Source organism: Schistocerca gregaria, chromosome 4, assembly GCF_023897955.1.
Source record: "Schistocerca gregaria isolate iqSchGreg1 chromosome 4, iqSchGreg1.2, whole genome shotgun sequence".
Taxonomy (NCBI): Eukaryota; Metazoa; Arthropoda; class Insecta; order Orthoptera; family Acrididae; genus Schistocerca; species Schistocerca gregaria.
The window spans coordinates 37357776-37385457 of NC_064923.1; the positions used below are offsets into that span (position 1 = coordinate 37357776).

The 27682-nt window shown below is 46.3% G+C and overlaps 1 protein-coding gene across 1 annotated transcript in view; it reads left to right on the forward strand.

Annotated features, from left to right (window-relative positions):
• LOC126266738 (odorant receptor Or2-like) overlaps positions 1–27682 on the forward strand; it is a 210960-nt gene that overhangs the window by 60544 nt on the left and 122734 nt on the right. Inside the window, exon 3 of the mRNA XM_049971223.1 lies at positions 19115–19358. Within this exon, the coding sequence (XP_049827180.1) occupies positions 19115–19358 (244 nt within the window). The remainder of the gene's footprint in view (positions 1–19114; positions 19359–27682) is intronic.

A 27682-nucleotide genomic window follows, 5' to 3' on the forward strand; every position in this document is an offset into this window, starting at 1 on the left:
GACATTGCTGCTCGCGTTGGTAGAGGCCCAATCACTGTTAGAAGATTATGGAATCGGCGGGTTCAGGGGGGTAATACGGAACGCCGTGCTGGATCTCAACGGCCTCGTATCACTAGCAGTCGAGATGACAAGTATCTTATCCGCATGGCTGCAACGGATTGTGCAGCCACGTCTTGATCTCTGAGTCAACAGATGGGGACGTTTGGAAGTCAACAATCATATGCAGTAACAGTTCGACGAAGTTTGCAGCAGCATGGGCTATCAGCTCGGAGACCGTGGGTAAGGTTACCCTTGACGCTGCATCACAGACAAGAGTGCCTACGATGGTGTATTCAACGACGAACCTGGGCGCACGAATGGCAAAAGGTCATTTTTTTCGGATGAATCCAGGTTCTATTTGCAGAATCTTGATGGTCTCATCCGTGTTTGGCGACATCGTGGTGAACGCACATTGGAAGCGTGTAATCGTCTCGCCATACTGGCGTATCATCCAGCGTGATGGTATGGAGTGCCATTGCTTACACGTCTCGGTCACCTCTTGTTCGCATTGACGGCACTTTGAACAGAGGACGTTACATTTCAGATGTGTACGACCCGTGGCTTTACCCTTCATTCGATCCCTGCGAAACTCTACATTTCAGCAGGATAATGCATGACCGAATGTTGCAGGTCCTGTACGGGCCTTTCTGGATACAGAAAATGTTCAACTGCTGCTCTAGCAAGCACATTCGCCAGGTCTCTCACCAATTGAAAACGTCTGGTCAGTGATGGCCGAACAACTGGCCCGTCACAATACGCCACTCACTACTCTTGTTGAACTGTGGTATCGTGTTGAAGCTGCATGGGGAGCTGCACCTGTACACGCCATCCGAGCTCTGTTTGACTCAATGCCCCGGCCAGAGGTGGTTGTTCTAGGTACTGATTTCTGAGGATCTATGCACCAAAATTGCGTGAAAATGTAATCACATGTCAGTTCTAGTATAATATATTTGTCCACTGAATACCCGTCTATCATCTGCATTTTTTCTTGGTGTAACAATTTTAATGGCCATCAGTGTACTTGATTCATTCGCGTGTTTTTATGTAAGTAATTAAGCGCCTCAAGACAGACGTCGACTATTCCAGCAAAGCTCCGTTACGAAGTTTTGAGAGTCAGTGTTAGCGAGGAATCTGGCAATTCAGAACGACCTCCCTCATATCGCTTCCCAGGTACCGCAAAGAGGGGATCAGACTAATTGCATGGCGCACGAAGGCGTCTACATAGTTATTCTTCCCACTCTCTGGTACGCTTGAAGAAACGGGAAGAAATCCCAATACGTAGTTCAGTGGAATGTGGCCTCCATGCGTTTCACAGTTGTGGGTAGAATATAGATGACGATTTAGTTGCAGAACGTCATCTTGCGTACTACACTCCTGGAAATTGAAATAAGAACACCGTGAAATCATTGTCCCAGGAAGGGGAAACTTTATTGACACATTCCTGGGGTCAGATACATCACATGATCACACTGACAGAACCACAGGCACACAAAGACAGGCAACAGAGCATGCACAATGTCGGCACTAGTACAGTGTATATCCACCTTTCGCAGCAATGCAGGCTGCTATTCTCCCATGGAGACGATCGTAGAGATGCTGGATGTAGTCCTGTGGAACGGCTTGCCATGCCATTTCCACCTGGCGCCTCAGTTGGACCAGCGTTCGTGCTGGACGTGCAGACCGCGTGAGACGACGCTTCATCCAGTCCCAAACATGCTCCATGAGGGACAGATCCGGAGATCTTGCTGGCCAGGGTAGTTGACTTACACCTTCTAGAGCACGTTGGGTGGCACAGGATACATGCGGACGTGCATTGTCCTGTTGGAACAGCAAGTTCCCTTGCCGGTCTAGGAATGGTAGAAGGATGGGTTCGATGACGGTTTGGATGTACCGTGCACTATTCAGTGTCCCCTCGGCGATCACCAGAGGTGTACGGCCAGTGTAGGAGATCGCTCCCCACACCATGATGCCGGGTGTTGGCCCTGTGTGCCTCGGTCGTATGCAGTCCTGATTGTGGCGCTCACCTGCACGGCGCCAAACACGCATACGACCATCATTGGCACCAAGGCAGATGTGACTCTCATCGCTGAAGACGACACGTCTCCATTCGTCCCTCCATTTACGCCTGTCGCGACACCACTGGAGGCGGGCTGCACGATGTTGGGGCGTGAGCGGAAGACGGCCTAACGGTGTGCGGCACCGTAGCCCAGCTTCATGGAGACGGTTGCGAATGGTCCTCGCCGATACCCCAGGAGCAACAGTGTCCCTAATTTGCTGGGAAGTGGCGGTGCGGTCCCCTACGGCACTGCGTAGGATCCTACGGTCTTAGCGTGCATCCGTGCGTCGCTGCGGTCCGGTCCCAGGTCGATGGGTACGTGCACCGACCACTGGCGACAACATCGATGTACTGTGGAGACCTCACGCCCCACGTGTTGAGCAATTCGGCGGTACGTCCACCCGGCCTCCCGCATGCCCACTATACGCCCTCGCTCAAAGTCCGTCAACTGCACATACTGGAGCTCCGTATGCCACGGCAAACTGGCTGACACTGACGGCGGCGGTGCACAAATGCTGCGCAGCTTGCGCCATTCGACGGCCAACACAGCGGTTCCTTGTGTGTCCGCTGTGCCGTGCGTGTGATCATTGCTTGTACAGCCCTCTCGCAGTGTCCAGGAGTGTATATATACGAGGATTGCTCAGAAAGTAATGTACCGCCTTTTTTTCTTGAACTATTGTTTGTTGGACGTAAACAGAATCACACACACGAAAGAATTGTGTTCCATCTATACACCCTATTTTTCCCGTTCTATGGCGTGTATGCCCTGTCGGTACCAATCCTTGTCCTGGTGGAGGAGCCAGTGCTTCACCGTGTGACTCACGTCTTCATCGTCCTCAAAGTGTCTTCCATGAATGGCGTCCTTTAATGGCCAAAACAAGTGGATATTCCAGGGGCCTTGGTCACGGCTGTAGGGTGGATGGAGTAACACTCTCCAACCGTGTTTTACGATGTGTTCAGCAGTTCTCAGGCTTGTGCGGACCCAGCGTTATAGCGTTGCAGCAAAACATCTCCTTGACTGCTGTGGCACTAAAGCCGCATGAAGCACGCCTTGCGTTTGTTAATGTGTTGACACATGCTTCTGAATTAATGGTGCCGCCCGTTGGCATCACATCAGTGAGATTCACACCTTCACCGTCTCAGAACACGGTGATCGTGACCTCACCGGCGGAAGCAGTGCCTTTGAATTCATTCTTCTGTGGGGAGTGGCAATGGCGCCATTTCATCGTCTGTCGTTTTGTTTCGAGCTCAAAATGATTAACCCAGGTTTCATCGCCTGTCACAGTCCGCGACGAGAAGGTCTCCCCCTCACCTTGGAAACGTTGCAATAAATCAAGACTAATTTATTTTCTGTGGCATTTGTGATCCACCGTTAGACACCGCGGGACCCGTCTTGCACACACTTCTGAATAACTAAGAGTGCGGATAATTGCATCCACACTTAATTTCCTGATTGACAGAAGCTGCGCCAACTGTCGAGTCGCCGTGCGTCTGTCCTCCCGAATGTCAACATCAGCTCGCTGCACCATGTCAGATGTGACAGCCGTGGATGGCCTCCTCGACTGCTGCAAATCGTGGAGCTCTGCCGAACCGCCTTCTGATGACCTCACCCTGTGTCCAGCGACTAACTGTACTTCTGTCGACAGAAGATGCTCCATAGACTTTGCACAAGCATTTTTGAATATTCCCCACAATTTTTTTCTCTGCAGTGAGAAATTCAATGACAGCACGATGCTTGTAACGTACATTACCTACAGACGTCATTTTGAAACTGCGACTACGCTACCTGTCGGAAGTGACGGAAACTCGGCGCGTTGACTCAGGAAACTTCAAATAATACATACGTAAAGTTTCGCATTCGTTGGATTATTTTCGCTTAAGAAAAAAAAATGCTGTGCTTTACTTTCTGGTCAACCCTCGTATATAACACTGTATTCTTTGTTGATGTTTTGCAATCGAAATATACCTGACATGTGTTGAACATAATAACATGCTTTGACACCGACGGGTATGAGACAGTCATTTAATTTTAAGTTGTCTCAGCATCGGCGGTCGGGCGCTCGTCCAATATAATGGTTTCTGTGCGTTGTCCCAGTGAGGTGACCCAATGATCCAGATCCAGGACCACCTCTCACCGTGTCACATGAGTCCAATGGTTGCCACAAACAGACTGACTTCGGTCGATCTGGTCGACTGGTCTGTTTCAACGCTGGACTTGAATATTGAAAGTTTGTGGGCCAAATTGAAGGGTCACACAAACTTACACTGGCCGACACCGACGCAAGGACCCAGTGTGGGATACGTGGCAGGGTCTCGCGGGCGCTAAGACATTTACAGGTATTGCCAGAGGCTGACCGCTTCCACGCCTTGTCGGAGGACGTACGTAACTGACGCCAACTGTGGGTGGATCTCGTAGTGCCCTACGCCCTGATGCGAAACTCTCCACATCTCATATTATTTCACCTTACAACTTTTGATGCAACTACACGTTTGTTTTGGGAATTTGCGTGAAATCGTTGTACTTAACATTCGAATTATTGAATTCCCGCTACTTAACACTTAATATATATAAATTTGAAAAAAGCTGATGCGAAGTCAGTTTGGATAGAAACACAAACGGTGTCCTAACGTTCAGAGAACGCACTTCATATCGATCATTATAAGAACAGCTATACCCTAAAATAATAACGACAATTACTGCCTTCATTGTCCAAAAGAATTGCAGTCATCGCACACTAAAGCTCTTTCTAACGTAAAGATTCTTCGGAAGCCCACGATAGCATCCCATACATTGCGTCCGTTCCTAGCAAAGCCTTCAGAGAAACCACAACAATCATTTAGTGTTTTCATCTCAGTTTGTATATCTGAAGCATTCTCCTCAATTTAATTTGTGTTATACTATGAATGAATGGAAAATTATTGTTTGCTGCTTTTACGTCAAACTCCTGGTGTAGTGCGAAGTCATGATCTCTAAGAACATACCTGTTATACGGGAAGAGTCTCGTTTTGCAGAGGTCGTTTTTAGCATTTCCCGTTGTTACTTCTCTCAAATAGACCGCTCCAAATAACCTTGTAATCGAGGTTGCCGCTTGACTTGCGTTATTCTGTTTGTGGGGGATAATTCGTTGTACACTGTCTGATCAAAGGTATCAGGACACATGGCTGAAAATGACTAACAAGTTTGTGGCGCCCTCCATCGGTAATGCAGGAATTCAGTATGGTGTTGGCCCACTCTTAGCCTTGATGACAGCTCCCACTCTCGCAGGCATATGTTCAGTAAGGTTCTGGGAGGTTTCATGGGGAATGGCAGCCCATTCCTCACGAAGTGCTGCACTGAGGAGAGGTATCGATGTCGGTCGGTGAGGCCTGGCACGAAGTCGGCGTTCCAAAACATCCCAAAGGTGTTCTGTAGGATTCAGATCAGAACTCCATGCAGGCCGTCCATTACAGGGATGTTATTGTCATGTAACCACTCCGTCACAGGCTGTGCATTATGAACAGGTACTCGATCGTGTTGAAACATGCAATCGCCATCCTCGAACTGCTCCTCAACAGCGGGAAGCAAAAAGGTAATAAAAGATCAGTGTGGGCCTGCGCTGTGACACTGCACGCAAAACAATACGGGATGCAACCCACCTCCATGAAAAACACGACCACACCACACCGTAGCACAACCATCCGAATCTTACTGTTGGCACTATACGCGCTGGCAGATGATGTTCACTGGGCATTCGCCATACCTACACCCTGCCATTGGATCGCCATATTGTGTACCGTGATTCGTCACTCCACACAACGTGTATCCAGTGTTCAGTCGTCCAATTTTTACGCTCCTTACGCCAAGCGAGGCTTCGTTTGGCATTTACTGGGATGATGTGTGGCTTATGAGCAGTTGCTCGACATGAAATCAAAGTTTTCCTACCTCCGGCCTAACTGTCATAGTACTTGCAATGGATGCTCATGCAGTTTGCAATTCCTGTGTGATTGTTTGTATAGATGTCTGCCTATTACACATTATGACCCTCTTCTACTGTCGGCGGTCTTTGTCAGTCAGCAGACAAGGTCAGCCTGTGCGCTTTTGCAGTGCACGTCCATACACATTTCCACCTATGGATGTTTAGGAGTGTGGAAATCTCGCGTACAGACGTATGACACAAATGACACCCAATCACCTGACCACGTTTGAGGTCCGTTAGTTCTGTGGAGCGCCCCATTCTGCTCTCTCACGATGCCCAATGACTGCTGAGGCCGCTGATATGGAGTACCTGGAAATAGGTGGCAGCACAATGCACCTAATATTAAATCGTATAGTTTTGGAGGTGTCCGGATACTTTTGATCACATAGTTTAAATGGTACCTGAATTCCGCGCAAGAGGCTGTATTTTATGCGTGGAATTGGCGTGATAAACTAGTGATGTGTAACCGCCTTTCTCTTGCTTTCTGTACCACAAAAATGTGATCATGTTATGCCCATCAAGTATTAACACAATAGGATCATCACCAGATTGTTTCACAAAGCTCGCAAAATTCCCAAATCACTTAGTGCAAATATGAGTCTCAATGTAGCTACTAGGGTGGCTAGATGAAGTTACTATAAAATGGGATGCCGTGTGGTAATATGCGATATCGTCGCGTGTTGGGGTACCCGTGGTATCCAATACTATAAATAAGCCATATTCCGGTAGGTACGCTGCTCGATTTGTAGGACAGCTCATTACAGCAAATGAAAGAGTACCTTTTCAAGATTACAATCATATGAATACTGTTGCACAAGCTAATCAGCTTCAGATATTAAAGCCCTACAAGCACATCCACTCAAAAACTTAAAACGCAACATTTTAAAAATCCTGATCAGTAACTTTATTTCGACCGAAATTTATCAGCTTATCGTTAAACATTTACTCTCTCTTATTCAATTTCATTGTAATTTTTCTTTTTCTTTTTTTCCCTGCGTCAATTACTTTTCCGTTCTGTTTGCTACTTCTTTCAAAACTTTCTCTTTGGCAACTTAATTTGGACCTGGCTGTTTTCGAAATTCAAAATAATAGTGAATTTTAGTGTTCCCCCAAAAAAAAAACATAGGATTGCTGTTGAACTTGGGGCTTACATTTGAGTGCCTTATTTGATAAAAAGTAGGCCGTTTCCGGTTTCATTCGTGCCCAAGAATTGAGTAATCATTCCGATTACTTACTGTCTCCTATATTTGAAATACGAGCTTTGTAAGACATAAAATTTTGTTAGATGCTAATAGATGTAAAATCACTTGACTCGTCAACATAATAGTATCCTCTCACAAGGGAACCATCAGACTTGTTAATGACGGATTTTGATGAGTCTCAGGTATGTTGTAGAGGGAACTGTCCCGAGTACCTGCTTGGTAGCTTTTCACGCTATGACCGCTGGCTTCCGTACGTCCCGTACCCGCAACGCTAATACCAGTGTCTGTAGCCAGGAGAGAGCAGCTCAGTGGCAGGTTCACGGCTACCCCCCTGGCAGTTTGGTTTCAAATCCTGCCCATGTACTTTTTTCTCTTTTTAGTTAAATCGTACACAATGTCATTAAACAGCGTAGGTCACTCTAGATACTGACGAACATACTCATCTGTAATTGTGATGTTGAATTATGTAATTAATACCTGTCAAACTGGATGCGTGTACCAGTCGCGGTATAATAGACCCCTTGCGGAATACGGAGCGAGCGATAACCTTCCCTATGTAGAAAACAGATTCGAACAAGATAACTCATTCCTTCACAGCGCAATATACCATAATTGCTTCAGGGAAGATTTTCCTTTTCGTTTTCTTATGTATGCGAGAGGCATCGGGAAAATTTTGTAGACTTTCCTGACAAATTAAAGCATGTAATTGTGACCTGCACGAAACCAGGGACTTTCACGACGAGTGTCTTTCTTCTGTAGACGGGACAAGAAAAAGTTCTATAAATTATTGATTCCTGGGGATTGCAGCCTGATCAGACACTTCACAATCAAATCTAAGTAGATGAAAGTAAAGCAAGCACCTACAGCGTACAAATTACTGCAGTCAAACGCATTCTACTTTGGCAACCCTGCGATATTTATTTTTACAGGAAAGTTACAATTTTCAGGGAAATTTTAAAATGATCCTGTCTTGTTAACTACTAGTAGAGAAGTCGCATGGACTGGAGACTCAATAAAAAAAATTCTTTAATATTCCATCAATTCTGTATACCTGCTTTCACTGAAATTATGAAATACTCGTGGTTTTCATCACAGGTGATCAAACAGAGAACAATCTTTTTGAATTTAAAGAAACTGTGGTTTCTGGTATTGCTTTTGGAAAAACCCGTGCGCCTACAAAGCAGTAGTTTTCACTGAAGTGCGGGTGCTCTACGAATATGCGTTTCGTTGCTTCTGCAACAGATTCACCTGGAATTCTGTTCTAGCACAGGAAGTGGTAGCAAGTAAGACGATTCTGTGATCCATTCGTAAGAAACGAAATACACATTTGAAGAAACGATGATGTAATGATTGATTTATTAATGAAATTACTACTACAAAAACGAGTTTGCATAATATATACTATGTAAGGACATTCTCTATGATGGCAGTAAAAAAAAAGGATATGTGCAGCATTTGTATCCGTATCACCAGCGTCACCTTAGCCGCTGTGACTCTAGTTTGGTCGAAACATGAATAGTGTTACTGGCGTAAAAGGTATGCATAAATTTTCGGCATCGGTTTTCTCGGGAACTAGGGGCCGTCGCATGAATATTCGCCAACCAGGTACTCTGAACAGGTCCTCTACAACTTACGTAAATCCCGTCAGAATCGGCGATTAACAGGTCTGATGGTCCCCTTGTCAGTCCTGTAAAATGACTGCCCTAAAAATAACGTGGACGATTTTTTAAAAATTTTGTGAGTTTCTTGATAGTGTTTTTTGTAGATCGTAGTAAAACAGTTTTCTTAAAGATTGCAAATAATATGTAGCAGTGTGATACTCTTCAAAACAAGAGCGGTTATGACATAGAGGCCGTTGGCGTCTACCATGAAGGGGACAAAAATAAATGAAACAACATGACCAGATGGCAGAACCGAACCCTCGTGCAAAGAGTGACGCTACCTGTATCCTACACTTCACTGTATAATACTTAATTGCCATTACGTTCCAATGTTGCATACACTACGTCATCCGGGCACTGACTGAGCGAAAGTCTTGCCACGAATTGCGACTCTGCTGTACACGCTGAGAATGCCCACAACGGATTAAGCCATTTTTTGTTCTGCCGACTGTATACATGGCCATCGGTCGAGAGTGGTACAACCGTGTCATCGCAGTCCAGTCAAAAGATGTCAACGAGGTCTTACAATTTTATGCCGAGTTGCGCATCTTTCTGACGTCCAGTTGCTTTGGCACCCTTAAAACTCCCCGTTATTCATTCATAGATAACTGAATATTTGTTCGACTATAATAATATAGTGTTCCCTTTGGAGACGTTACGTTGTTTGCGCGTACATATTTACAGAAATCGAGCCACTGAATAATCGGAAACAAAATTCGAAGATTAAGTACCAATATGACTAATCTAAAGAATTCTCATTAGTTCTTCTAAGCGTCTGTATTTGCGTACAAAAATAGTGTTTCGCTACCTTGTCCTCTTTACAGCACTACACTATCAACTCAACCACTACAATTATACTCCTAAATTCTATCCACAATTGAAGATATGGTCATGCACAAGCTTTATTGCGGCTTTTATTGCTTGCCTTTAATGAATCATCTTGTCCAGATGTAAATGGATATTGTAACACTAATTGCAGATACTTTACAGTAGCAGAAATTATACTTCTAGGTTTCCCTGCGGTAAATGGGTAGCTTGTTATTTGATGCTTATGGAAGTAACGTTTTTAAATAACAACAACACATTTTCCAGTATTATATTTTACGAAATCGTAAAAAAATACTTTTTTTTACCTTCGGTAGCTACGCAGCGCATTATTTGATGCTTGTGAAAGGTAGATGCTTAGGTACACATGCTTCAATACACATGCTGTAACGGTGAAGAGCCAAAGAAACTGGTAAATCCGATTAATATCGTGTCGGCCCCCTCACGTGCACCCAGAATTTCCGCAACACGACGTGGCATGGACTCGACTAATGTCTAAAGTAGTGCTGGAGGGGGCTGACATCATGATTCCTGCAGGACTGTTCTTAAATTCATAAGAGTACGAGGGGTGAAGATCTCTTCTGAACTTCATGTTGCAAGGCATCCAGATATGCTCAACAATGTTCACATCTGAGGAGTTTGATGGCCAGCGGAAGTGTTAAACTCAGAAGACTGTTCCTAGAGCCAATCTGTACCAATTCTGGACGTGTGAGGTGTCGCATTGTCATGCTGGAATTGCGCAAGTCCGTCGGACTGTACAATGGACACGTACGTACGTATCACCCGTCAGAGTCGTACCTAGACGTATCAGGGATCCCATATCTCCAATTGCAGACGCCCCACACTTTTACAGAGCGTCCACCAGCTTGAATAGTCCCCTGCTGACATGCTGGGTCCTTGGATTCATGAGGTTGTCTCCATACCCGTACTCGTCCATCCGCTCGATACAATTTGAAACGAGACTCTTCCGACCAGGCAAGATGTTTCCACTCACCAATAGTCCAACGTCGGTGCTGACGGGCTCAGGCGAGGCGTAAAGCTTTGTTTTGTGCATCAAGGGTCCACAAGTGGGCCTTCGGCAATTTGCGGAAGGGTTGCACGACTGTCACGTTGAACGATTGTCTTCAATCGTCCTTCGTTCCGTTCTTCAGAATCTTTTCCCGGCCACAGAGGTGTCGAAGATTTTTTTTACCGTATTCCGGATATTCACGGTTCAGTCGTGAAACGGTAGTAGAGGAAAATCCCCACTTCATCACTATCTCGGAGATTCTGTGCCCCATCGCTCGCGCTCCGACTATAACACCCCGTCCTGATTCACTTAAATCTTCGCAACCTTAACCGATCTAACGACTACGCCAGACACTTGTCTTATACAGGGTGTTACAAAAAGGTACGTCCAAACTTTCAGGAAACATTACTCACACACAAGCAAAGAAAATATGTTATGTAGACATGTATACGGAAACGCTTACTTTCCATGTTAGAGCTCATTTTATTACTTCTCTTCAAATCACATTAACCATGGAATGGAAACACACAGCAACAGAACGTACCAGCTTGACTTCAAACACTTTGTTACATGAAATGTTCAAAATGTCCACCGTTAGCGAGGATACATGCATCCACCCTCCGTCGCATGGAATCCCTAATGCGCTGATGCAGCCCTGGAGAATGGCGTATAGTGTCACAGCCGTCCACAATACGAGCACGAAGAGTCTCTACATTTGGTACCGAGGTAGCGTAGACAAGAGCTTTCAACTGTCCCCATAAATGAAAGTCAACAGGGTTGAGGTCAGTAGAGCGTGGAGGCCATGGAATTAGTCCGCCTCTACCAATCCATCGGTCACCGAATCTGTTGTTAAGAAGCATACGATCAGTTCGTCGACTGAAATGTGCAGGAGCTCCATCGTGCATGAACCACATGTTGTGTCGTACTTGTAAAGGCACATGTTCTAGCAGCACAGGTAGAGTATCCCGTGTGAAATCATGATAACGTGCTCCATTGAGCGTAGGTGGAAGAACATACTGACGAAACTAAAATGAGCTCTAACATGGAAATTAAGCGTTTCCGGACACATCTCCACATAACACATTTTCTTTATTTGTGTGTGAGGAATGTGTCCTGTAAGTTTGGCCGTACCTTTTTGTAATACCCTAAATATAGGCGTTGCCGACCGCAGCGAAGTATTCTGCCTGTTTACATATCTCAGTATCTGAACACGCATGCCTATACCAGTTTCTTTGGCGCTTCAGTGTATATAACAACAACACATTTTCTGAAGTTATATTTTAATAAATAGTATAAAAAATACGACGCTTTCGTAATGGACTCGTTATGTGCCGGTGGCGGAAAATATAATTCATTCGTTGCACGTAAGCTGTAAAGTGAATGGGCATAAGTCTTGGGAAGTGTTGGCCCACTTAAGATGAGCCGTGCACGATGCCCGATAGCTGCTGCTTCATGCGGCTCGTGGTGCAGGCTGTTACTTGGAGGTGCGTAGTGAATCTGGGGGTAGCATGACATCTCGCATTTCCGGGTTCAACGGTGTGTACAGCGGACCGTCGTCACCGCAGAGACAATGTTCCCGCATAAAGTAGGCACGCGTGCGACATTCCTGCTACCAGCGTGTTCCAAAATCCCGCTCACAGAAACGGGATTTATCCGAGGCTTGTACCTGTGTTACGTTGGTGAGGGAACATAGGCTTAAGTGTTTCGGTAGCACTTGTGTTAGCTTGTAAATAACAGATTTCAGGTAACAGTCGTCCTTTAGAAATTTTTATTGGCAGATCTAGATTTCAGCTAGAAACTAGTCATTCTCAATGCACTATAATTTTTGATCAATGCATGTAATGACTGTTGGTCGGGCTTCATCCACAGTTCATTCAATCAACTGTCAATGAAGCCCGACCAACAGGCATTACATGCATTGATCAAAAATTATATTGCATTGAGAATCGTTAGTTTCCAGCTGAAATCTAGATCTGCCAATAAAAATTTCAAAAGGACGACTGATAGCCGAAATCTATAATTTACAAGTCAATATAACAGTCGCTGCGTGCAACTGCCTCTGAATGTAACTTGACTTGTGTTAGTGTCGTATTCCTCTGTCCTACAACAGAGGGTCAATGTTTGACTATTACACACTTCCTCTAACTTACGAAAATGGAATGCGTTAGGTGTGGACTTGTGGACTACGGGCTTATGGAGGCAGCATTTAGCTGTCGGCGGTTCCTGAGAAAACTCGAAAGAAGCATTTTTCACGATTTCTCCGCCGTCAGTAGCGAATGTCTAATTAATTAAGAGCAGAAAATTGCTTAAATTTGACCGGTATGTTGCCTAGGTATTTATCTAGAAGTACCACCTTCCAGTTTCGAAAAATCTTTATCCGTTATCCAGAAACAGACCGAACAACATCGTTTTGTGTGTACCAAAATCGAAGCGCGGTTCCAGAACAGCGAACGGCTGCAATTTTTACGATATCTTCCTAAGATACCGATCTCGAACAACTTTGGAAAATTTTATTCGTATCTTTATCCGTTTCCGAGATATGGAGGTTTATATTTGCCCTACTTGTAAGTTAAATATGCACGCGAAATCCAGTGTGAAACGAAAACGTAGATTATAAAGTAATTTAGCACGGAGAAATATGCTGTAAAGAACCTCCGATATCATCAGAAGGATTCTGCGAACTCCATGTTGACATAAAGAAGCACATGGTAAAGTTATGTGTACATAAAATCCGATTTCAGGTGCAAAATTAGTTTTGCGTTACTTCAGTTTCACGTAAAACGATCAGAATCTTACCGACGAATGAAGAGCGTTTCATATGAGCGGCTGGCTGTAGCAGGAAAAAGCAGGTAACCAGCGGAAAACTGCCCCTGTAAGAGCACAGAGAAGGCGAATATGCGCCACAGGAAAGTGGTGTATCAGCTGCCTCATTCTACATTCCTCAGCACATTTAAAAATTACCGGAAAAATATTGGCATTGATAAGCGAAAATATTCGTGTTTTTGTATGTTGAGAGAAAGTGGGAAAGAGACGCAAACTTAATAAATACTGAAAGATGGTGGACAGTGGTTGCGGTGCAGGAAGAGCGAAGGAGACAATGGCAGTGTGAGAGAAAGTAAGGGACATAATAGCAGTGGAACGTAGCTGAGAATGATAGAACAGTGCTGGGATAAAGCTATAGAAGACAGTGCCAGTGGGAAAAGAAGAAAGAGAAGGAGAAAATGGAAGTGGGTGGGACCAAGTGATAACGAGAGGTAGGGTCTTTGATAATGTCAACGATAAAGAGAGAGATATTAACAGTGAGAAAGGATAGCACCAGTGGGAAGCAATTAATGAGGTCGTAGCTGTGACAGAGAGAGCACGAGGGAGGCAGTGACAGTGAGAGAAGATAGTAGTAACAGAAAAAACGAAGGAGTCTGTAGCTACGAGGCAGGAGACAGTGACAGCTAGAGAAACACAAAAAGGTACCGAGTTGGGCTGAATGAATGAGTGAGAATGAGCAAGTGGGAGTGGATGTGTGTGTACGACGCACAGCGATGGATTAGTGGGTGTGAGCGAGTTGCAGTTGGGAGAATTCGTATTAGAAAGGACGCGAATATGTTCTCATGCCAGAACTTTTGGGGAAATTTTTAAAGGTGCCGAGGAAGGTAGAACGAGGCAGCTGGCACCCCACTTTAATCATAGTCTTTTAAACGGGAGCATATTCGTGCTCCGATAGGAGCAGTTTTCCGCTGTTGGAATGATATGATCGTACGGCATTGTTGGATGCTGCTTCTGCGACTTGCGAGTTTACAAAGATGAAACAACACAAATACCTCGTCCCTGTGAGAAGAAAATCTCCGATCCAACCGGGAATCTACCTGGGTCCCTACAATCTTGAGGCAGCGACGCTATCAACTAGACGACATGGGTAAACGCCTTGCGGGACGGACACAAGTCTTTGATGAACGACTGAATTTCTGCTGCGAGTAGGTCGACGCCGATTTGAATGTGGAGCTATAGGAAACCGTTTGTGTCACGACTAGGCGATGATACAGTAAATGAGTCTCATAGACTTGAGCAGCCGACGATGAACTCGTGTCTCCTCGCCAGCACCTCGATCGTGGGTTCAGCAGGTGGCACAGGCCTGAACACTGGTTGTGTATGGTGTGGTCCAGTGAATCCCAGTTTCAGTTTTACCGCTGGGCCAGTGGGAGTGTGGCGTGTGGCCTGTGAAACCGCGGATCCCGCTTGTCACCAAGGTTGTCTTCACCAGCAAGTTGGCTCAGTTATGGTATGCGCTGTGGTCACAAGGTCCCCATTAGGCTCCATCGTCCGACACAGACCACAAACGTGCCTGCGTGTTATGTGGACACTTGCAGACCAACTGCATCGCCTGGCGTTGCAGAATACTGATGGAAATTTCACGATTTATGAGGACAGTGCTGTGCTATGTATCACTAAATTTTGGTTGCATACATATGGCTTGATAAACATTATAGTGAATTCGTGGTCATGGCTTCACGCTGCGAGGTGCCGGGGTGGAGAAGAGTTTGTACCTCTTTAATTCAGACGACTTTTGCATGAGAACGAGAGATGCACTCGACCCCCTCCTTATCTACCACCTAATTAATTATGCACACGATGGCAACGGAAGGAAATTATGGTGGATCCTGCTAGTTGGTAAAATAAGGAGTGCACACTCACAATAATTTAATATAAATCGTACTCTACTCAGAGAAAAAAAGGGAGAACTTTATCATAATAAACAACAGGAAATGGGCTTCTGCATATATCTATTAAATGATACGCGGCTTAAATATTACAATGAGATCAGAACATAAATGCACATGATTGTCGACACAAACAATAGGTTAAAGGATAGGGTATACTGAACTATTATGAGAACAAGGTGCTCCTACTCTCTGTGATGCAATAGATTAACGATAATGACTGGAGGTCCTAATGAAACAAATATTAATCTCCCGCCTATATAGCAGTATCGCAATTAGTAGTGAGAGATCAAGCGGGATCACATGGAGAAACAAGCGACGTCCGTACTGCTGAGGGATTCAGTATAAAAATGATAATGTTCTACAATGCCGGAGCCACAAAATACTTTACCAATACTGAAATCTGCAGCACGTCGTCAGTAGGCTGCGTCTTGATGATGTAGGCACCAACTTCTGCCATGCAGCAACTCTGTGTCAACCCCTGGCCTCGAAAGCTGTCCAAAAAAGAGCGACCAAGTCACAAGACCGTCCGACTCCGACGAAGATCAGATCCCGAGTTCCCTGCCTGTGCAACTCCAGAGCGAAGCCAGCATTGCTCAACTCCCTACTCTCTTCGAAAACCGCGAATCGGCATTCAGTTCTGATTAAAAAATTCTCCCACGCTGTCTCAGAACACCATTCGTATCAATAGCCACCATTCCCTCCAATTTCGAGCGGGGCTTTATGACGTCAACTATCCTCAGTTTAAGTTGGCCAATCACGCCTCTGCTATTCAGCTGAGGGCACTGAACTTGCCGTTTGACCGGCTACAAAAACAACGTGCCTAGACCACTGGCTATCTGGCGCCAGACAGTCGCACCTAGCACGACACGGCCCACAGGTAATCTCAGAATCAAGAGAACAATGCAGTCAGTCGGTGCCAGGAATCTTCGTTCCGGGCGCGCCGGAACAGTAAACGCATAAACTGCGGCGGCACTCAGACATCTCGCAGGTCGTTCCACCCTGCATACAATAGACGAAACTCGACCGACATCAGTCGTTCCGCCACCGCGCTTAAGCCCATTGTACGAATCGCTCAGAATTCAGGGAAGTGCAGCCCCCAACCAGAAATGCCGTGTGTCACCCAGGGAACTAATGCAACATGTATAGAATGAAGTAAAAAGTATTTCTTGAGCTCTCAGCACAAATACTCTCATTACAATAACCTTATTCGGCCTGTTACTACCGTGCAATGACATAAAACATTAATAAAATTGATGAAAATGAGAGGCAACATGCGAAAGAGGGCACAGAACGTCTCAACTGCACTTCGCAGACTGGAACTGGAGCCCGGATTTCCCGTTTGTCGCCAGCTACCTCGTTATCATTAGGCTGCCCGAGCACACCTCACAGCCGGGCCGAAACCTCCATATGTTGTCTACCATGGCCCCATGTCGCACAAAACTTCATTGTTTTCAGTTGATGATTGGCCTTAATCACAATTGTGAATACAATTCACGTATTTCATAACGGCTTTAGTCGCCACAGTGCCTATTCCTACGAACTTGCATGCATGTCCAAAGGACATTTCTCAGCTACACAGGAACAGCAAAATGGTATTTATCTACCGGTACCAGACAGACCACTTTCAGTTAAACTGTCTCCCCTGTACGGGAACATACATAATCAGTGTACGAATACAGGTTGTTGACATATGTCTGATGACGTATGGAGGTTTGGGTCTGGCAGTGCACAGCGCTCGGAGAGGCCCAGTTTTAAGGCGCGATAAGCTGGAAACCCTGGTTCGAGTACCAGCCCGGCACTTACTTATCGTCATTCTATTACACAGCTGACACAGCTGACCTTTGTTCGCATTCGCAATTGCTGCAACATTTCATGTATATCCGTGAACTGTCGATCAACCCAACACCAGCTTCAAAAGAGCAGTTTTGGGTAGCGCTGCGAGATGTGTACAATGCTATCTATCCAGAACTTCATGAAGTCTATGAATTGCTATCTTAGTGCAGTTTTGAGAACAGCTCACATCTAATACCTGCCCATAAATTTTAGCCATTTACTGTAATAAAAAATCACTAAATACGTTGCATATCCGTGAGAACTACACTCCTGGAAATTGAAATAAGAACACCGTGAATTCATTGTCCCAGGAAGGGGAAACTTTATTGACACATTCCTGGGGTCAGATACATCACATGATCACACTGACATAACCACAGGCACATAGACACAGGCAACAGTGCATGCACAATGTCGGCACTAGTACAGTGTACATCCACCTTTCGCAGCAATGCACGCTGCTATTCTCCCATGGAGACGATCGTAGAGATGCTGGATGTAGTCCTGTGGAACGGCTTGCCATGCCATTTCCACCTGGCGCCTCAGTTGGACCAGCGTTCGTGCTGGACGTGCAGACCGCGTGAGACGACGCTTCATCCAGTCCCAAACATGCTCAATGTGGGACAGATCCGGAGATCTTGCTGGCCAGGGTAGTTGACTTACACCTTCTAGAGCACGTTGGGTGGCACGGGATACATGCGGACGTGCATTGTCCTGTTGGAACAGCAAGTTCCCTTGCCGTTCTAGGAATGGTATAACGATGGGTTCGATGACGGTTTGGATGTACCGTGCACTATTCAGTGTCCCCTCGACGATCACCAGAGGTGTACGGCCAGTGTAGGAGATCGCTCCTCACACCATGATGCCGGGTGTTGGCCCTGTGTGCCTCGGTCGTATGCAGTCCTGATTGTGGCGCTCACCTGCACGGCGCCAAACACGCGTACGACCATCATTGGCACCAAGGCAGAAGCGACTCTCATCGCTGAAGACGACACGTCTCCATTCGTCCCTCCATTCACGCCTGTCGCGACACCACTGGAGGCGGGCTGCACGATGTTGGGGCGTGAGCGGAAGACGGCCTAACGGTGTGCGGGACCGTAGCCCAGCTTCATGGAGACGGCTGCGAATGGTCCTCGCCGATACCCCAGAAGCAACAGTGTCCCTAATTTGCTGGGAAGTGGCGGTGCGGTCCCCTACGGCACTGCGTAGGATCCTACGGTCTTGGCGTGCATCCGTGCGTCGCTGCGGTCCGGTCCCAGGTCGACGGGCACGTGCACCTTCCGCCGACCACTGGCGACAACATCGATGTACTTTGGAGACCTCACGCCCCACGTGTTGAGCAATTCGGCGGTACGTCCACCCGGCCTCCCGCATGCCCACTATACACCCTCGCTCAAAGTCCGTCAACTGCACATACGGTTCACGTCCGCGCTGTCGCGGCATGCTACCAGTGTTAAAGACTGCGATGGAGCTCCGTATGCCACGGCAAACTGGCTGACACTGACGGCGGCGGTGCACAAAATGCTGCGCAGCTAGCGCCATTCGACGGCCAACACCGCGGTTCCTGGTGTGTCCGCTGTGCCGTGCGTGTGATCATTGCTTGTACAGCCGTCTCGCAGTGTCCGGAGCAAGTATGGTGGGTCTGACACACTGGTGTCAATGTGTTCTTTTTTCCATTTCCAGGAGTGTATTATATCCGAGACGGCATCTGCTCGGTCTCTTCTCCGTCAGCTAATCACGAGACAGGTTAAGTGCGTGGTTGTCAGTAAACAGTTGACGGCGGCAAGTGGGTGTGAGTGCAGAGGGCGTTCTGCGCAGGCGTCGTCGTTCGCGCTGCGGCGGCGGCGCGTGGACGCGCTGGTGCGCCGCGTCGCCGGCAACCTGTCCCGCTTCTGCGCGCACCGGCCGCGCGCCAGGGCCGCCGTGGTGCGCAGGGCGCGCGCGCGCGCGTTGCGCATGATCTCCACCTTCCTGGGCATCGGCGGCGTCGCGCTCGTCTTCTTCTACCTGGGGCCCGTCATACAGAACGTCAAAGACAACAGGCTGAAGGCCGCGGCGGCAGGTGAGACACCTGTACCACATCACCTCTGCTTCGGAAGCATTCATTTGCAAGACCGGTTTTGCTGTATACGCTGAGGTGACAAAGTCGTGGGATAGACATATGCACATATAGAGACGGCGGGTAGCATCGCGTACGCAAGATATAGAAGGTCGCTGCATTGACGGAGCTGTCATTTCTGCTCAGGTGGTCCGCGTCAAAAGGCTTCCGACATGATTTTCTCCGGACGAAGGAAATTAAGAGACTTTAAACGCGGAGTGGTAAGGAAATCTTTACGGAAGTCAATGATATGAGATCTACAGTGTCGAGACTGTGCCAAGAATACAAAATCTCAGGCATTATCTCGCACCGAGGACAACGCACCGGCCGACGGCCTTTACTTACGGCCGACAGCAGTTGCGTTTGGGTAGAGTTGTCGGTGATAACAGACAAGCAGCACTTAACAAAATAGCCGTAGATCTCAATGTGGTACGTACGACGAACTTACCCGTTAGGAGAGTGCGACGAAATTGGACATTAATGGGCTGTGGCAGCGGACGAGCAATGCCTTTGATTACGACACGACATCGCCTGCAGCGGCTCTCCTGGGCTCCTAGCCGTGTTGGTCGGGCCACAGACGACTGCACATCCTTCACCTGTTTAGATGAGACCCGATTCCAGTTAGTAATAGTTGATGATAGAGTTCGAGTATGGAGCAGACCCCACAAAGCCGTGGACCCAAGTTGTCAAAAAGACACTGTGCAATCTGGTGGTGGCTCCATAGTGATGTGCGCTGTGCTCATGTGGAATGGACTGGGCCTTCTGGTCCAAAGATCATTGACTGAAAATGTTTATGGCTGGATTCTTGGAGACCATTTTCAGGCCTGTCCCCAAATAACGATGTCGTATCAGCGGGCCATAACTGTTCGCGCCTGTTTTGAGGAACATTCTGGACAATTCGAGCCACTGATCTGGGCACCCAGATCTCCCGATATGAACATTTATGGGACGTCATCTAGAGGTCAGTTCTTGCGCAACATTCTGCACTGTCAACACTTTCCCAATTATGGGTGACTATAGAGGCAGTACGATCACTATTTCTTCAGGGGACTTCCAACGAATTCTACAGTTCATGCGGCGTCTATATGCTGCATTACGCTGAGCAAAAGAAGGTCCTAAACGATGGTAGGAGATATCCCAGAACTTTTGTCACGTCAGTGTATAACTCATCATCAATGCCGGCTGATACAGAGGATAAACAAACAAATCTATGTGTATAGATAACGATATTCTGGGGACACTATATCGTGGCAGTTTTTAAGAGCATGAGCCTCTCAAACCATTATTTTGTAAGATACAATCTGTCGGTAAGCTCATGAGCGAGCGAATCCTCATTCTGTATACTCAGTGTTTTGCATCTTGATATTCCGGTGATTATGGGCTTATTTATTTATTGCCAATTTTTATTTGTAGTTTACTGCCGTAATTTTAGCTTGAATATTGGAATTTAATCGTTTCGAGACAATGATTGGAGCTGTGGGCGATAGAAAATGGAGTGCCAAGTAGTGCCAAGTGAAGAAATCGTAACATTTCCGACATATTCTTCCGTTTGAGTTCAAGAGAGGAGTGACAGCAGCGGAGGTAGCCCGAAACATTTGCGTCGTTTATGGGGATAATACCACTGGACAGAACGCGGGAAGAAGGTGGCTTCCTCGTTTGAAGGAGGACATTAGTGACTCTCCAAATACAAGAAAACTTTCGGGGTTTAACGAAGATTGTTTAAACGCGTTAATCCACAATGACCCACGTCAGTTTATTCGAGGACTGCCAGATCACGACTGGTTTGAGTTACATTCTGGACAATTCGAGAGAGTGATTTGGCCACCCAGACCTCCGAATATGAATCGTTGTTGTTGTTGTGATCTTCAGTCCAGAGACTGGTTTGATGCAGTTCTCCATGCTACTCTATCCTGTGCAACCTTTTTCATCTCCCAGTACCTACTGCAGCCTACATCCTGAATCTGTTTAGTGAAGCCCGCATCTCGTGGTCGTGCGGTAGCGTTCTCGCTTCCCACGCCCGGGTTCCCGGGTTCGATTCCGGCGCGGTAAGGGATTTTCTCTGCTTCGTGATGGTTGGGTGTTGTGTGATGTCCTTAGGTTAGTTAGGTTTAAGTAGTTCGAAGTTCTAGGGGATTGATGACCATAGATGTTGAGCCCCATACTGCTCAGAGCCATTTGAACCATTTGATATTCTAGCGTAATTTTTTTTATTCAACACATGGCCTTTGCATTTTGATGCGTAATGTATCTACTATTAGCACTCAGAGTCATTTCAATTTTGTTTAGTGAATTCATCTCTTGGTCTCCCTCTACGATTTTTACCCTCCGTGCTGCCCTCCAGTACTAAATTGGTGATCCCTTGATGCCTCATAATACGTCGTACCAACCGATCTCCTCTTCTAGTCATCTTCTGCCTAATTCTGTTCAATACCTTCCCATTAGTTATGTGATCTACCCATCTAATCTTCAGCATTCTTCTGTAGCACACCATTTCGGAACCTTCTATTCTCCTCTCCTCTAAACTATTTATCGGCCACGTTTCACTTTCATACATGGCAACACTCCATACAAATATCTCCAGAAAACAAATTTCTCTTCTTCAGAAACCCCTTCCTTGCCATTGCCAGTCTACATTTTATATCCTCTCTACTTCGACCATCGTCAGTTATTTTGCCCCCCAAATAGCAAAACTCCTTTACTACTAATCTGATTCCCTCAGCATCACCCGACTTAATTCGCCTACATTCCATTATCCCCGTTTTGCTTTTGTTGATGTTCATCTTATACCCTCCTTTCAAGACACTGTCCATTCCGTTCAACTGCTCTTCCAAGTCCTTTGCTGTCTCTGACAGAATTACAATGTCATCGCCGAACCTCAAAGTTTTTTTTTTCTTCTCCACGGATTTTAATACCTACTCCGAATTTTTCTTTTGTTTCCTTCACTGCTTGCTCAATATACAGATTGAATAACATCGGGGAATGGCTACAACTGTGTGTCACTCCCTTCCCAACCACTGCTTCCCTTTCATGCCCCTTGACTCTTATAACTGCCATCTGGTTTCTGTACAAATTGTAAATAGCCTTTCACTCCCTGTATTTTACGGCTGCCACCTTTAGATTTTGAAGGAGAGTATTCCAGTCGACATTACCAAAAGCTTTCTCTAAGTCTACAAAAGGTAGAAACGTGAGTTTGCCTTTCCTTAATCTATTTTCTCAGGTAAGTCGTAGAGTCAGTATTGCCTCACGTGTTCCAACATTTCTACGGAATCCAAACTGATCTTCCCCGAGGTCGGCTTCCACCAGTTTTTCCATTCGTCTGCAAAGAGTTCTTGATAGCATCTTGCAGCCGTGGCTTATCGAACTGTAATCATTGCACCATTTGTCGACATTTTCATGCTATGTGGAAGTTGAAAAATCGGTTTGTGGTTGCTATATGTTCCAAGCTAAAATCAAAAAAATCAGTGGGTTGCTATACGTGTACCCCTGCTTGCTCGTCATCTATTGGCTCTCGAACAACACCTACCACTCCTACCCTGTATCGTTACTGGCGACGACAAATGGTGTCTTTTACGCTAACACAAGGAAGAGAAAGGAATTGTTGAGCCCAAACAAAGCAGCAGCTTCCCGTACAAAGACCTGCGAGTATCCGCAATAGATGTGGTGTACTACTGATTGTTCCCCCGAGGTGTGGCCATCGCTGCTGAGACGAACTGCCGACACCTGAGACGCGTTGCACACGCAGCCCAAGAACGGCGGCCAGGAGGACTGCGAGAACTGACGCTGCTCCACGATCACCTCCGCCCGCATTCTGTCGCGCTGACATAAAGCAGCAACAGGAATTGGGCTCGGAAGTCTTACCGCATCCAACTTATTCACCCGATCTTGCTCTCTCAGATTTTCACCTTTTCCGCCCTCTGTCGAACAGCCTTCAAGGAACCTCCATTCCGGATGAAAATGAGCACCGTACAAGACTCGAAGATTTCTTTGCCTCAAAACCTCGTGACATCAACAGTCGCGTAATCGTAAAGTCATCCCAGCGTTGGCAGACTATTGTAAACACTGAAGGTGATTATATTATTGATGCTTAAATCCGCTGTTATGTGAATGTGTTGTGTTCATTAATAATCCTGCAAGACCTAAAACGATCGACAAATGCGATGAAATGTGGAGGTAATGCTCATAGTGTTCTTCGATTTTAACGTTATAGCGCATCATCAGTCCTTGCCACAGGGTAAAACGAATTTACACGTTCAATGCCATCTTCGTGAAGCAATGCGAAAAAATGTCCGGTAGTGGTGGAGCAATTCATGGTTTTTGCAAGACGATAATGCACCATTTCAGACTTCGTTGCGTGTTCTTTAATGTTTGGTCAAAACAAGATTGTAATGATGTCCTAGCCTCCACAATCATTCCATGTGGTTTTTAAAGGGTATTCTTTTACAAACACAGATGAGGTTAAAATCGTTTCTTTGAGAGAGCTGAAAGCTGTCCCAAAGACAGAGTTCAAGAAGGGTTAGGATTTGGAAAAACGCACTGTTATGAGTGTTTAATATGTGATGGGCAATGCTTGGATGAGGACATTGGTGTAGGTTATAAACAAACCTACTATTGGGTCAATATTCACTACAATAACGCTGTTGCTTCTAATATCATTGTCTAGGACGCTATCAACACCAGGACACCGACAACATTTTCTATAAATGTTGTTGTTGTTCACCCAAGCTTCGTTGATATAAAACTTATCAATTTCCTCTTTTAACTTCATTACTTTCATCAAGTGTTTGCATCGCCAATCAGTTGCATAAGTTCTCCTTGCTAGACTCTCTCTTTTACTTACAGGTCTCTTACCGATAAATCCCATTTCACGAATTGTTTCTGCAAAGCATGTATCTGCTAAAAAATGGATTTTCTCTATTATAGCAATAAGAAATTTGCGTAACATCTCCACTATTTTTTGAGCTATGTAAAAATCGTCCATCGTTTTCAGAATTACCGGTTTTATAAAGCTGTCTAAAACGATGGGTTTCCTCCCAAAATTGCCAGCGCTCTTTCTTGGTGATTCCACTAATCTATGTGTTCCATTTTCGCGTTCCCTTCTCATGCGTCTCATTCTAGCAAGACGGGCTACTGTATAAACTCCAGCCCTTCGATAGGGACAGGCAATATCAGGCCTCGGTTCTTTTTGTGCGAACTCTTTAATAAGATTCAATTACGCTAGAAGCGACCTAACGCTCTTTACTCCGAAATACTCTTCTTTGTATCGTGGAAATTTTGTTGTGATATAGTACGCTTATCTCTCACATCTAAACAGCTAAGTTTCTCACAAAATACACAAACTAAACTGGCTAACTATGGTAAGTAAAATCACATGAACAGAATTAACGTAAATCACAGCACGCTGCGGTACTCTGCTGTACAGGAAATGGGGAGCTCTATGGATGTGCCTGAACGACCACTGCCGAGTTCTCTCCGGAAAGGCTGCTTCCCCCATAACGAGCGCTGCTCGCACATTGAGTTTACCGAGTTTACCGACAGACACCGTGAGAGATTGAGCCGGAACTGCCACTGTCACCCAAGCAAACAGTAGCACCGTGTCACTACCAAACGCTATGTGCACTCCTCCTTGTTTGGCGTTGTGAATTGCTCGTTGCTTTTTTTTTTTCGTGTTTTGAAATAACTGTGGAGGCAAATCCTGAACTCCCACGACACGAGGAACGCTCGCCAATCCCTATGACCATTGTGCCCGTTCTGCTTTCGTAGATGTAAGGAAACGGATGTAGGCCGTCAGATCTGCGACGGGGTGAGGTGGGGGGTGAGGGGGGGGGGGGAGGGGCAGCATGGCTTGTTGCCCCCCGCCCCGGACAGTTCCTCACTCCTTGGGAGCCTACGTACTCGTTTCTTCACGCTTGCGGCCACCTACCACGACATAGTTTCCACACGGTAACACAGAACATTCAGTATACACTAACGTAATTGCACAAGATTACTTACATACCGTACACGTGCAGCGGCCCTTTTTTGCAGTGCCTGGGGACTTCATAAGATTTGAAAGCTAAGTTATGGGGCCAATGAGTATTCCTCATATACCCTATACAAGACCGAAATGAGATTCCAGTTGGACCTGATAACTTGCTTTCAATTCTTTAACCTGTTTTTCGAGGCCAAGGATACCTGCTTCTGTATCCTCCAAACAAGAGTTTGTGCGGCGGTGAAACAATGGTGAATGATTTTTGATATCTGAAATGTAAAACCACTGTTTTTCTTTTGCTGTCTTCTATTGCCACGGCAGACCGATCAAGACTTCCATCTGCTCAGACATTTTTCATGAGCAAGAATATTTTAGAATTCTCAGCAACATATTTCACCAACGTACGACAGTGGAAGTTCTTGTATGCTTCTCACATCCATCTCTTTATACACGCATGAATTTCTAGTAACTTTTAGGATCGACAGTTCGGCGGCTTTTAATTTTTAAGGACAGGTGCAAAAATCGGTTATGTTATTAAGCCACTGTTTGTCTTTTCAGTTCTTAATTCAATTAATGGTGCGAGTGTACTTCTCCAGAAAGTAATTTACACACATCGAAAAAGTTCTGCATCCCCCTGGTTCTCAGAACTCCTGAATATAGGCGCTGACAGTGGATGTTGTATCACAGACACAGTTCATTTGACTGTTCAGAGATGTCACTAAAACCGCTCAAAGATGTAAACAACATGCACGAGCAGCGCCTATTAGACGGAGGGGGTCCGACAGCCGATCAGTTCCAGTCATCACCCCGGGAAGGAGGTACACGTCTCGTGTTATCTGTAGTTCAACCATGCCTAGCGGTCAATACCGCGGTTCGATCGCGTTCGCATTGTTGCTTTGTGCCAGGAAAGTCTCTCAATAAGGGAAGTGTCCAGGCATCTCGAAGAGAACGAAAGCGATGTTGTTCGGACATGGAGGAGATACAGAGAGAGACAGGAACTGTCGATGACATGCCTCGCTCAGGCCGCCCAAGGGCTACTTCTGCAGTGGATGACCGCTACCTCCGGATTACGGCTCGAAGGAACCCTGACAGAAACGCCACCATGTTGAATATTGCTTTTCGTGCAGCCACAGGATGTCGTGTTACGACTCAAACTGTGCACAATTGGCTGCACGATGCGCAACTTCTCTCCCGACGTCCATGGCGAGGTCCATCTTTGCATCTACGACACCATGCAGCGCGGTACAGATGGGCCCACAACATGCCTAAAGGACCGCTCAGGATTGGAATCACGTTCTCTTCACCGATGGGTGTCGCATATGATTTCAACCAGACAATCGTCGGCGACGTGTTCGGAGGCATCCCGGTCAGGCTGAACGCTTTAGACACACTAGCAGCGAGTGCAACAAGGTGGAGGTCCCCTGCTGTTTTGGGGTGGCGTTATGTGGGGCCGACGTACGCCGTTTGTGGTTATGGAAGTCGCCATAACGGCTGTACGACACGTGAATGCCATCGTCCGGCCGATAGTTCAACAATATCGGCAGCATATTGGCGACGTATTCGTCTTCATGGACGACAATTCGCCCCCCCCCCCCCCCCTGCCAATCGTGCACATCTTGTGAATGACTTCTTTCAGGATAACGACATCGCTCGTCTAGAGTGGCCTTCTCCAGACATGATCCCTATGGAACATGCCTGTGATAGATTGAAAAGGGCCGTTTATGGACGACGTGACCCACCAAGCACTCTGAGGGGTCTACGCCGAACCGCTGTTGCGGAGTGGGACAATCTGGACCAACAGTGCTTTGATTAGATAATAAATTAGAGGCTGCTGGCATTATCTGTGACCTGTCAAAAGCGTTTGACTGTATGAAAAACAGCATTCTCTTAAGTAAATTAGAATATTATGGTGTCACCGGCAATGCTGCGAAATTGTTTGCGTCTTATCTATCTAAACCCCCCCCCCCTCCCCCATGAACCATAGACCTTGCCGTTGGTGGGGAGGCTTGCGTGCCTCAGCGACACAGATAGCCGTACCGTAAGTGCAACCACAATGGAGGGGTATCTGTTGAGACGCCAGACAAACGTATGGTTCCTGAAGACGGGCAGCAGCCTTTTCAGTAGTTGCAGGGGCAACAGTCTGGATGATTGACTGATCTGGCCTTGTAACAATAACCAAAACGGCCTTGCTGTGCTGGTGCTGCGAACGGCTGAAAGCTAGGGGAAATTTTTCCTGAGGGCATGCAGCTTTACTGTATGGTTAAATGATGATGGCGTCCTCTTGGGTAAAATATTCCGGAGGTAAAATAGTCCCCCATTC